The sequence below is a fragment of the Coregonus lavaretus genome, assembly GCF_964263955.1.
Source record: "Coregonus lavaretus genome assembly, contig: HAP1_SCAFFOLD_75, whole genome shotgun sequence".
NCBI lineage: Eukaryota > Metazoa > Chordata > Actinopteri > Salmoniformes > Salmonidae > Coregonus > Coregonus lavaretus.
The window spans coordinates 702,326-715,419 of record NW_028165182.1 but is presented as its reverse complement, the minus strand read 5'-3'; the positions used below and the strand labels follow the sequence as shown (position 1 = coordinate 715,419).

The following is a 13,094-nucleotide window of genomic DNA, read 5'->3' as shown; positions in this document are numbered from 1 at the left end:
CTAACTTTGTGTCATATCTCAACAGAGATAGAAATAATGAAATAAATACAGTTTATGTGTAAATAATAACTTGTTGCTAGATACACATTCTAACTATTCAACTTTAGCGACGTGTACGATATGTGATGGGTTTTCAGAATCAATTGTTGAATCTGGCTTTGTACACAGACCTTCATAGCTCAAACTTTGCTTTTATCCATATGGTTGATGGTTTCCCTTTGTGTGTGTGTGCGCACATGGCCTTGCATGTGTGTTTATGTGTGTGAGTGTGTGTGTGCGTGCGTGTACTTATACTAGTATGTGTGTGTGCATGCTGCATATCAGTGTGTACGTGCGTGCGTTTATGCTTGTGTGTGTATGTGTGGGCATGTGTGTGCTCGATTATGTACAGCCCCGCAACCGTGCTGAAAGGCCTCTCTCTACTTAATGTATTCCTGGTCTTATAAAAGAGAGGCTCTGTAGGACAGCAACATTTTCTTTTGATTTGCTCGAAGCCCCGTGGCTCCACCAGATAAAAGGGAAGTGTTTGTGTGATAACGGGATTGAGTCGACCACTGATAAATATAATGGCCTTGGCTTTTTTGAACTACGCCTGAACACTGTGTGTGGGTTAACACAAAGCATTCTGCATTGCAAAACCCAATGAGCTCGAGTTGCCATGGCTACATATTTTTATCAAGTGTGAGAGTTTTGATTTGCCAATAACGACACACCAGCGACATTATGTTTCAGAACAAATAGAGACATCAATGTAATGTTTCTGAAGGGTTACCGGAACTGATGTTTGGATGTGTGTTTCAATGGGGGACGGTTATGAGTGTGACACCTATTTCTCTGCTCTTTTCCAGACGTGCCCTCGAACCCGTACTCGGTGCGCTTGTCGGCCGTGTCGCAGCGCATCGCCACAGTGACATTCATGAAACCCGACTCACATGGCGGCGTACCCATTGGCCACTACCTGGTCAACTACAAGGAAGTGGGCTCGCAGGACTGGAGAGACGTCAAGTCACATGGCATCCAGAGTGAGTGTGTTCCCTTATTTCCCCTGTTTTGGTCTTCATTATCCCTATTCTGATCATTATCGCTGTCATTATGTCATCATCATTGTTATTTTCATTCCCATCATCATCTACATCAAAATGGACATCATTTTAATCAATCAACACCATCTTTATCATCATCAATCATCGTTGTCGTCATTATCATTATCATCATCATCATCATCATCATCATCATCATCATCATCATCAATGGTACGGACATTCTAGATGACCATCTCCACTATAGCGACACACCTCACGTTTTCTCACATTTACACTCCTTACATTTACTCAGACAAAAAAAAGCTGCTGTGTTCGGGGACTAAGTAAGGTTAGGTCTTTCACTGCAAGGTCTTGCCCACCTAAGTCAGACTAAGACCCCTCATCCTTGACGAACGTTTGTTTCTGCACGTTAGTCCCCGTCCTCACACACACAAATCGAACCAGTGAACCAGCCAAACAAGCGTGAGCAGGAAACCGTCGCTACTTGATCCGCGCGGCGATCCTTTAAAACCGTCGCTCCATGGCAAGCCTCCACAAGATCAGCAGGCCTCCTACGCTCGGGTCACAGAGCCTGTGAAAGGGAGGGAGGGAGGGAGAGAGAGGGGGGGTGGGGGGCTGAAAAGCAACTTTCTATTTCCCTTTCCGGTCTGGCTCCACGACTCCATATTGATTTTGGAGGCACTCAGGGGAGTGTGTGCGTGATGGAGGACAAAAAAAAAAAAGGAACTCAGAAGGACGAATGCTCAGACGATAAGCAGGTCTGACAAACCTGAAGGGCTTATCGCTAATATCCCTCATTTTGGAGTCAATTACAATAGTGAGATGGAATGCGGAGAATGTTGAGCAGCGTGGAATCACTGAGGGATAGAGTAAGAACAAAGTGATATATACAGGCAATGGGAACAGAAAGAAAGACAGAGGGCGTTAAAGAGGATAGAATAAAAGAGAAAAGATGAGGAAGATGGAGAGAAAAACAAAAAGAAAGATTTGCAAAGAAGGAAGAAAGATTTTAGAGAGAAGGGGAGCAATTTGGGAGAGGGAGATATTCGAGAGATATGTACAGTACGAATTCTTAATTTGTGTTAGTTCTTGTGTTCCACCCCCACCTGTTTAACCACCTTCCTTGTCTCGAGGTGAGCATGTTAATGGAGATAGCCAAACAACTAATTACCAGTTGCAAATTGACATTTAGCCCTCGGAGCCACTTCAGGGCCTTAATAGTAATGATGCACATTTGCACTATAAAACTGCTCCGTGTAAAATGAGTTGGCACAATTTGTTCATCTGAATGCCAGTGGCGTTCACTAAAGGTCTCGTCAAACCCCTGGTAGAGCCCCAAGTTTAGAAAATAGCTCATTTCGTATTTAGATCCCCCATTATACAATTGCAAAGCAACCATTACCCTTAGCACACTTTTACAGCAGCACAAGTTGCAAAACAACAACCTTCACCCAAGTTCAGCTAATGCCTAACTTGGGATTTCCGCAGGACGACCTATGAAAGCTATGTAAATTACTTTATTGTCGAATTTACATAGAAATCAATGATTTTGGGCTGACTGCTGAGAAAATGTCATAAAGCTCTACTGATTAATGTATTGCTATTTTAGGAGTGGTTGTATGATCTAATGTCTTTTTTAGAGAACGACCGATATGGATTCTTTAGGGGCGATGCCGATACCATTTTCTGGGGGTCAAGGAGGCCGATGGCCAATATTTTAGGCCGATATTGAATATCAGTTATTGACAGATGCTTATCATTTTCCTCCACACTGTGAAGTTGTCACATAGTATATCGGTAGTCACTAGTTTAAAGTGTATTCCGGTAGAGTTTGAGAGTTCCAAAGAGGTTACAATGACATGTTGTTCTACTCCGAACATTGATGTTGATGCTTTACTATCTACTGATCCCAGAGGATCAATAATGGAGTACTATTGCTTTCATACTGTTTCCACACAAACAGCACTCCCACATATTGGCTTAGAGCCTCAGTGTACAGCATTACCTTCTGTATTATCTCTCTGGCCATGAATGGAAGCAGGCAGGGAGGAGGTATGCTAGCTAGCTCAGCTGCAGTGGATTACTCACCCAACACATCTAGGCACACAGATCCCCCTGTGGCACTCCACAATGGTACGTCCCACCCTCTGTATTGACAAGAGAGTGGTCCTGATAGGAACAGGGGATTTGTGGCACTAGCATAGTGGTGTTAGCGGTGCTGTTAGCGATTAGCTTTAGCGTAGATGGTGACCACCCCCTTCACTCCACTTGTCAAAAAATCTGTTTGTCTGTATCCCTCTGACTTTCTATGCTTCTTTGTATCTCTTCTTCTGTCTGTCTGTCTTTTTCCCTTCTCTCAACCTCTGTCTGTCTGACTGTCTGTCTGTCTCTCCACCTGTCTCTCCGTCTCTGTCTCTCCGTCCGTCTCTGTTGCTGTGTCTTTTTGTCTGTCTGCCTTCCTATCTGTATGTCTCTCTCTATCGCTCTACGTCTCTGTCTGTCTGCGAACAAGCTAACAACATGCTAACGTGCTAACAAATGCTCTCCCCGATTCTCCTCCTACAGTGATAGTACTGCTGACAGGCCTAGAGCCCAACACCACCTACGAAGTGCGAGTGGCTGCAGTCAATGGGAAGGGCCAGGGGGAGTTCAGCCACACAGAGTCCTTCCAGACTCTACCCATACGTGAGCCCAGCCCCCCGGCGGTGCATGGCCAGAGAGGGATGGGCAAGGCCTACCGGCTGGGCCTGGTCAAGCAAGATGACGGGGGCATGCCCATCGTTGAGTACATTGTCAAGTACAAGACAGTGAGTAGCTGGATGTCAGGATTGACAACAAATACTACCATACACTCTTAGAAAAAAAAAGGTGCTTAGTAGAACCATAGGGTTTTTCAATTTGTCCCAATAGGGGAACCCTTTTTGGTGCTAGGTAGAACCCTTTGCAGAAGGTTCTACCTAGAACCTTCTATGAATGGTTCTTCCTAGAGACTTTATCTTTGAAGGGTTCTTTCTAGAACCCTCTATGAACAGTTATACCAAGAGCCTTATTATATTTAAAGGGTTCTTCTTAGAACCCTCCATGAACGGTTCAGCTAACTTTATTTGCATATATTTTCTGGCAATACATTACATTTACATTTACGTCATTTAGCAGACGCTCTTATCCAGAGTGACTTACAAATTGGTGCATTCACCTTATAGCCAGTGGGATAACCACTTTCCAATGTATATTTTTTTTTTTGGGGGGGGGGGGGGGGGTAAGGGGGGTGGTAGAAGGATTACTTTATCCTATCCCAGGTGTTCCTTAAAGAGGTGGGGTTTCAAATGTCTCCGGAAGGTGGTGAGTGACTCCGCTGTCCTGGCGTCGTGAGGGAGCTTGTTCCACCATTGCGGTGCCAGAGCAGCAAACAGTTTTGACTGGGCTGAGCGGGAACTGTGCTTCCGCAGAGGTAGGGGAGCCAGCAGGCCAGAGGTGGATGAACGCAGTGCCCTCGTTTGGGTGTAGGGACTGATCAGAGCCTGAAGGTACGGAGGTGCCGTTCCCCTCACAGCTCTGTAGGCAAGCACCATGGTCTTGTAGCAGATGCGAGCTTCAACTGGAAGCCAGTGGAGTGTGCGGAGGAGCGGGGTGACGTGAGAGAACTTGGGAAGGTTGAACACCAGACGGGCTGCGGCATTCTGGATGAGTTGTAGGGGTTTAATGGAACAGGCAGGGAGCCCAGCCAACAGTGAGTTGCAGTAATCCAGACGGGAGATGACAAGTGCCTGGATTAGGACCTGTGCCGCTTCCTGTGTAAGGCAGGGTCGTACTCTCCGAATGTTGTAGAGCATGAACCTACAGAATCGGGTCACCGCCTTGATGTTAGCGGAGAACAACAGGGTGTTGTCCAGGGTCACGCCAAGGCTCTTCACACTCTGGGAGGAGGACACAACAGAGTTGTCAACCGTGATGGCGAGATCATGGAACAGGCAGTCCTTCCCCGGGAGGAAAAGCAGTTCCGCTTGCCAAGGTTCAGCTTGGGGTGGTGATCCGTCATCCATACGGATATGTCTGCCAGACATGCAGAGATGCGATTCGCCACCTGGTTATCAGAAGGGGGAAAGGAGAAGATTAGTTGTGTGTCGTCTGCGTAGCAATGATAGGAGAGGCCATGTGAGGATATGACAGAGCCAAGTGACTTGGTGTATAGCGAGAATAGGAGAGGGCCTAGAACTGAGCCCTGGGGGACACCAGTGGTGAGAGCACGTGGTGCGGAGACAGCTTCTCGCCACGCCACATGGTAGGAGCGACCGGTCAGGTAGGACGCAATCCAAGAGTGAGCCGCTCCGGAGATGCCCAGCTCGGAGAGGGTGGAGAGGAGGATCTGATGGTTCACAGTATCAAAGGCAGCAGACAGGTCTAGAAGGACAAGAGCAGAGGAGAGAGAGTTAGCTTTAGCAGTGCGGATAGCCTCCGTGACACAGAGAAGAGCAGTCTCAGTTGAATGACCAGTCTTGAAACCTGACTAGTTTGGATCAAGAAGGTCATTCTGAGAGAGATAGCAAGAGAGTTGGCTAAAGACGGCACGCTCAATAGTTTTGGAGAGAAAAGAAAGAAGGGATACTGGTCAGAAGGGATACTGATCAGAGGGATCAAGTGTTGGTTTTTTGAGAAGGGGTGCAACTCTCGCTCTCTTGAAGACGGAAGGGACATAGCCAGCGGTCAAGGATGAGTTGATCAGCGAGGTGAGGTAAGGGAGAAGGTCACCGGAGATGGTCTGGAGAAGAGAGGAGGGGATAGGGTCAAGCGGGCAGGTTGTTGGGCGGCGGCCATCACAAGTCGCAAGATTTTATCTGGAGAGAGAGGGGAGAAAGAAGTCAAAGCATAGGGTAGGGCAGTGTGAGCAGGACCAGCAGTGTCATTTGACTTAACAAACGAGGAACGGATGTCGTCAACCTTCTTTTCAAAATGGTTGACGAAGTCATCCACAGAGAGGGAGGAGGGGTGGGAGGGGGAGGAGGATTCAGCAGGGAGGAGAAGGTGGCAAAGAGCTTCCTAGGGTTAGAGGCAGATGCTTGGAATTTAGAGTGGTAGAAAGTGGCCTTAGCAGCAGAAACAGATGAAGAAAATGTAGAGAGTGAAAAGATGCCAGGTCCGCAGGGAGTCTAGTTTTCCTCCATTTCCGCTCAGCTGCCCGGAGCCCTGTTCTGTGACCTCGCAATGAGTCATCAAGCCACGGAGCTGGAGGGGAGGACCGAGCCGGCCGGGAGGATAGGGGACATAGAGAGTCAAAGGATGCAGAAAGGGAGGAGAGGAGGGTTGAGGAGGCAGAATCAGGAGATTGGAGGGAGAAGGATTGAGCAGAGGGAAGAGATGATAGGATGGAAGAGGAGAGAGTAGCGGAGAGAGAGAGCGAAGGTTGCGACGGCGCATTACCATCTGAGTAGGGGCAGAGTGAGTAGTGTTGGAGGAGAGCGAGAGAGAAAAGGATACAAAGTAGTGGTCGGAGACATGGAGGGGAGTTGCAGTGAGATTAGTAGAAGAACCGCATCTAGTAAAGATGAGGTCAAGCGTATTGCCTGCCTTGTGAGTGGGGGGGGGGGGGGGGGGGGGGGTGGCGATGAGAGGGTGAGGTCAAAAGAGGAGAGGAGTGGAAAGAAGGAGGCAGAGAGAAATGAGTCAAAGGTAGACGTAGGGAGGTTGAAGTCCCCAAGAACTGTGAGGGGGGAGCCATCCTCAGGAAAGGAACTTATCAAGGCGTCAAGGTCATTGATGAACTCTCCAAGGGAACCTGGAGGGCGATAAATGACAAGGATATTAAGCTTAAATGGGCTAGTGACTGTGACAGCATGGAATTCAAATGAGGAGATAGACAGATGGGTCAGGGGAAAAATAGAGAATGTCCACTTGGGAGAGATGAGGATTCCTGTGCCACCACCCCGCTGACCAGATGCTCTCGGGGTATGCGAGAACACATGGTCAGATGATCAGAGAGCAGTAGGAGTAGCAGTGTTTTCAGTGGTAATCCATGTTTCCGTCAGCGCCAAGAAGTCGAGGGACTGGAGGGTACCATAGGCTGAGATGAACTCTGCCTTGTTGGCAGCAGAACGGCAGTTCCAGAGGCTGCCTGAGTCCTGGAACTCCACGTGGGTTGTGCGTGCAGGGACCACCAGGTTAGAGAGGCAGCAGCCACACGGTGTGAGACGTTTGTATAGCCTGTGCGGAGAGGAGAGAACAGGGATAGACAGAGGCATAGTTGACAGGCTGCAGAAAATGGCTACAATAATGCAAAGGAGATCAGAATAAAATGAACTAAACATCTGGGAAAGGAGAGAGCGGGGCCTCCCTCACCACAACACCCAAATATAACTCTCCCACTTCCACCTCAGAAACTATAATTGTTGTAAACTACAGCGGTTCAATTTTTTTCTAGGAATAGACTAACTTAGTTTATTCAACTAGCTAACTTGGTACAGTATTCTTCCGTGAAAATCGTCCAGGGCACCTAGTCATAAGACGCCACAGCCAGCTAGCATGCCGGACTCCAACAACACGGTTTAGCACCAATACTCGGCCACAACAAACCACCAGTGTGTCAACACGCCAAGCAGATTGTTCGTGTCCGTGTCTAACGTTGTGGGTTAGTTCCGACAGCTTGAGCGAGTCCGTCGTCAACTTATTCAGTCAGTTAGTTAGCTAGAATAGTTAGCATACTAGCTAGCCATTGCTTTCAGACAAAGAAGAAACCCCTCCTTTCACGGCACAAACACACAGAGAGAGCCAAGCTAACGTTAACTAGTCACCCATGTCCCAAATTCCTTGAACGACTCTGGCTACCAATATGTAAAAACAAACACAAATGTAGGTTATGACTTACCCCTAGCAGCTACTGTTAGCTAGCCAAGTGCAAAGCTAGCCACTGAATTGACTCAGCCAGTTCGCGTCGCGTACATACACTGAGTGTACAAAACATTAAGAACACCTGCTCTTTCCATGACAGACTGACCAGGTGAATCCAGGTGGAAGCTATGATCCCTTATTGATAACACTTGTTAAATCCATTTAAATCAGTGTTGATGAAGGGGAGGAGACAGGTTAAAGAAGGATTTTTAAGTCTTGAGACATGGATTGTGTATGTGTGCCATTCAGAGGGTGAATGGGCAAGACAAAACATTTAAGAGCCTTTGAACCGGGTATTGTTTGTGTCAAGAACTGCAACGCTGCTGGGTTTTTGTTTGTGTCAAGAACTGCAACGCTGCTGGGTTTTTCAAGCTCAACAGTTCCTAATGTTTGGTATACTCAGTGTATATCATAAGGCCTTTCTTTCAAGGCCTAGTTATACCCTAACACAGTGGTCGGAAACTTCTGGTTTACAGGCCTAATCAGGCCTGCAAGTCACATTATGCTGGCTTGCAAGGTGATGTATAATTCCTATTGGAGTCCAACTAGATTGAGGATGTCCAACAATTGGAATGTTTAATCACCTGCAACCTCCATTCAGAATAACTGCCATGGTAGGGAAAACTGAATACTGAGACTACCTAAATCATCTAAATTGGAACAACCATTTCAGTAATGGTTGCAATAAGTCCAACTGCTAACAGATTAGATTAGTTTAGAAAAATGTTATTTATATGTAGAATAACATTAATCAACCAATCAATATACATGCAAAAACACAGATATTGAAACAAACAATTCTGAAAATCAACCTGCAATAGAGCATGCTGGGAAATATGATAATTATGGCCATGGTTTTGACTCTTGTTATTAATACCAACACTGGGGTTATTGTACACCACTGAGTGTTTGCAGAGTTCATTTAACTCCTGAATCAACACTAAAAATGTTACACTGAAAAATCAACACTATGTAACACTGTACAATTTACTGTGTACCATAGCAGACACTGCTGGTTCACTCAGACTCCCTTATTTTTCTCCTACTCTCTGCTCAATAAAATCACAGAAAATACTCATTTGAAATACATCATGGCAGTTTTAACACTGAGGTAAACACTAATGCTTAGCCACTATTTAAAAGAAAGAAAAAAAAAATACAATAAATAAAGCTTGGAAGTGTTCTTCAGAATGGTTCTATGTAGAAATGATCCGTATTGCTTTCCAAAGAATCATCAAAGAACCCTTTCTTAGAAAAACTGTTCTTAGGATGAAAAAGGTTACAAAGAACCCTCATTTTCCAAGAAGGGTTCTTCAGATGAAAATGGTTCTTGGTAGGCTTACTATCAGTTCAAGCATTAACACCTATAACATAGGCCTAATGAATGGTTGCACAGAAGGGCGTACATCAGGCTGAGGAGTGGTTGGGAGTACAGTTATCAAAAAAGGTTAAGAACCACAGCATTTACGGACTGCAAGTGCCCCTGAACAAGGCCAATTTGGTCCACTTCTACTCTAAAGCACTCTCGTAAAGCACATGAGTTGTTTTGTATCTAGTTTAATGGTCGTAGATAATGCTGCATACCTCCCCTTAAGGTAATCGCAAATAGCAGTGTCTATCACATTGCTTTGAGTGTGTTTGCGCGCACGAATGCTGTATTTTTCTGTCCCCGTGCTGACATGTGCACAAACACACACACACACACGCTCAATGCCTAAAAATAATAAGCACACACACTTTGTTTATGTCTGCTTTGAAGTGCTTTTGTTTTCGGCAGTGAAACTATGGGGGGTAAATACTGTATACTATTCTGTGGAGAGAGACCAGTATAGACTATGGCCGTGTCCGAAATCTGGCTTGCCTACTACTTACTTAAACTACACACTGTGTACTAATCATATTAAATACTATTTAGAATGCACTGTTTAGTAACAAATATATTTAGTACGCGTAAATATCAACATAATAGGCACATCCATATTGCGAAGGCATCAACTAATGCACAATTGCGTTGAATCCCGCAATTCGTTCATCTCTCTCTCTCTCTCTCTCTCTCTCTCTCTCTCTCTTTCTCTCTCTCGCTCTCTCTCTCTCACACACAATCCCCCCCACACACACACACACTTTGATTTATGGGATTTGATGTAGCCAATGCTAATATATCCATACAGCTGTGTCTCTGTCTCATTGGGAGGCTGACAGCGATGTGTAGTTATACTATAGCAGATGAAAGTGTGTGTGTGGAGAGAACGTCAGGGACTCTCCAGCAGGCCCTTTGAAGGCCAAATGCAGGGGAACGAGGGGAAGAATAGGACAATCCTCCACACCCCAGTAATCCCACCATCCATCCTCCTCTCTCTCCCACTGTGACCCTGACTCATGCGAGTACGCACAGGCCAGGCAGGAGTGCCATATACACACATGCATGTGTGCACATATATGCACTCTCTTACACAAACACATACACACATACAGTATGCATACAAATGTTCATGCACACACACACACACACACACACACACACACAACACACACACACATATTTGTATTAACACACACAGTCACCCGTATCTAACTGCTTTCCAATGCTGGGCTAGCCTTAGCTTTATTCCACATTATTCCACCTACCATGACTCTGAAAAATGAAACCATGGCCTGTTTTCCTGAAGCCCATTCCACAATATTATCTCTCGCTCTTCTATTTGACATTTTGTGGAAGAATCCTCATAGGCTAAACGGTTGAATATGCATTTGGCATGCTGTCAAAGCACAGGCCTCACACTGTGACACTTCACTCTGTTCTCCTATGATGAGATAAAAAGCTGATTTAAGAAAGGAAAAGAAAGTTAAAGACTGGGAGGGGTGGGGAGGAGAGGAGAGTGGGAAGAGGGGAGAGGAAAGAAAAGGAGAGGGAAGGGAAATAAAGGATATGAAAGAAAGAAAGAAAGAAAGAAAGAAAGAAAGAAAGAAAGAAAGAAAGAAAGAAAGAAAGAAAGAAAGAAAGAAAGAAAGAAAGAAAGAAAGAAAGAAAGAAAGAAAGAAAGCCCTCCTGCAGCAAAGCACCCCCACAGCATGATGCTGCCACCCCCGTGCTTCATGGTTGGGATGGTGTACTTCGACTTGCAAGCCGCCCCCCTTTTTCCTCCAAACATAACGATGGTCATTATGGCCAAACAGTTCTATTTTTGTTTCATCAGACCAGAGGACATTTCTCCAAAAAGAACGATCTTTGTCCCCATGTGCAGTTGCAAACCATAGTCTGGCTTTTTTATGGTGGTTTTGGAGCAGTGGCTTCTTCCTTGCTTTAATGACTCCAACCTAAGTGTATGTAAACTTCCGACTTCAACTGTATATCCTTGAACTTATTCCAGAATGAGTGTGCATAGGAAGTGGCTATGTTGAGCATAAAAGTAATAATTTGAAACAGGTCCTATAAACTAGATTTATTGTTATTTCGCAACTTAAGTTGTGAATGATACAAACATTAGAATGTCTTCGAAATGAAAACATATATGGTTTGCATGATGCGACTATAGGCTATTGATGATTTGAAAAAGTTGCATAAAAAGCTTGCGCTCTGTTCTTTGCCTCAGGCAGCACATGCTGTTCTCTCATCAAGTGATCAGATTTTCACCCATCAGACTATTCTCAGTTAATCAAGTCTTTACTAATATCTAAAATTAGTTTTGATTTATAATGGCCCATTATCAAATGGGCAGGAACAGGGTTAGGGGAAAAAAGAAATGTCATCAGTATGCACTCGAATATTAAATGGAGGCCGCTTTCCCTTGGTTCGTTTTTCAATCATGGCGGGTAGGCTTCTCTGGTTTTATAGCGGCGCAATGCTTAATATTAGCAGCTAAGAAATAAATATAGCAGCAGTAGAAGGCTGGGATCCTCCTCTTTTTAGTGGCAACCATCAAAACTCTGCTTTCACACGGGATTGTATATAGAAATGTATGGGCTTATAAGAACACTTATTTCACTCCACGCATCAACCAATGTTTGAGGAGCATGTAGGCTCTCCTGCGCGACGGGTGATATTCCACCCAAACTATGTATGCCATTGGCTCTCCAACCCTGTTCCTGCAGCTATCCAGTGCTTAATTTGGGAAACCAAGTGAAATCTGTTCGGGAACATCGATAGTAACATGTTTTCACAACAAAACGTATTTAATTAAACTGTTGACAGCCCCTCTCTCTGTGAGCTCAAGAAAGGAATGAAGGAGAGAAGGGAGGAGATGGAAGCGCACAGTGGTGAGATATTCTGTAGCTAAAGGTAATGTGTCAGCCTATTAATAATGAAAATATAAAAAATGCCCTATTACTTATCTATTCAAAATCAATACAAATTCAATATGATTGTAGGCAACAGCATTGCCTAGGCCTATATGTTCTCTCCCAGACTCATTAATAGAAATTTTGGAGCATAGCATAAGGTAACCAGTCCATCCAGTATGCATAATAATACAGTCCACACTCAAAGGCAATTACTAGAATATGTTTAATTTTGAGTATAGGCTAGACCAATTATGTACCAAAGGACTCTTAAATCCTTTTTTAAAAATGTTTTTCTGCCATGCGTAATATGCATTAGGCTATGATTTGTATAACGGCACAATCATTATTTTAATTGTAATTTTTTTGCTTGGCATCATGTATAGGCTTATGCGTATGCATACGCTCAAAATGCGTATGGGTGTTCTACATGCGACATCTAAATGCTTTGAATTAATCATCACCTTAAAAAACGCTGTCCATTTCGTTGTGTTTGGCTTTGAAACAACATCCACAAAAACCATGTTGTTGAACTTCTTTTTTCAAATTGATAGATCAGTGAGGTCAAACAATGTAGCTTAATTGTGAGTTTTAAAAGCATGATACTGTTTTGATGATAAGTGTTTGATGTGATTTTCAATTGCATTTGCATTGATGTCAGAGTGGTTAGAGGGACATAGAGAGCTGAGTACCAGGCCATTAGCGACCTGACTTGTTAACGAGTTGGGTACTACCAATGCATATCCAGAGTGCATAAGAGGAGTTTACCATGACTCAACGGTCAAATTGAATTTGACTGTGGTCATGACTCATGACTGCCGGTGTGACGGTAATATGATCACCGCTACAGCCCTAAGCTCACCAGTGATCAAAATAATTGAGTAAAGCAAA

The 13,094-nt window shown here is 44.6% G+C and overlaps 1 protein-coding gene across 1 annotated transcript in view; it reads left to right on the top strand.

Moving 5' to 3' along the window:
• LOC311116189 (neural cell adhesion molecule 2-like) overlaps positions 1 to 13,094 on the top strand; it is a gene marked incomplete at both ends in the record, with an annotated part of 112,407 nt that overhangs the window by 55,678 nt on the left and 43,635 nt on the right. Inside the window, 2 exons of the mRNA XM_084191310.1 lie at positions 849 to 1,022; positions 3,609 to 3,850. Of these exons, the coding sequence (XP_084047436.1) occupies positions 849 to 1,022; positions 3,609 to 3,850 (416 nt within the window). The remainder of the gene's footprint in view (positions 1 to 848; positions 1,023 to 3,608; positions 3,851 to 13,094) is intronic.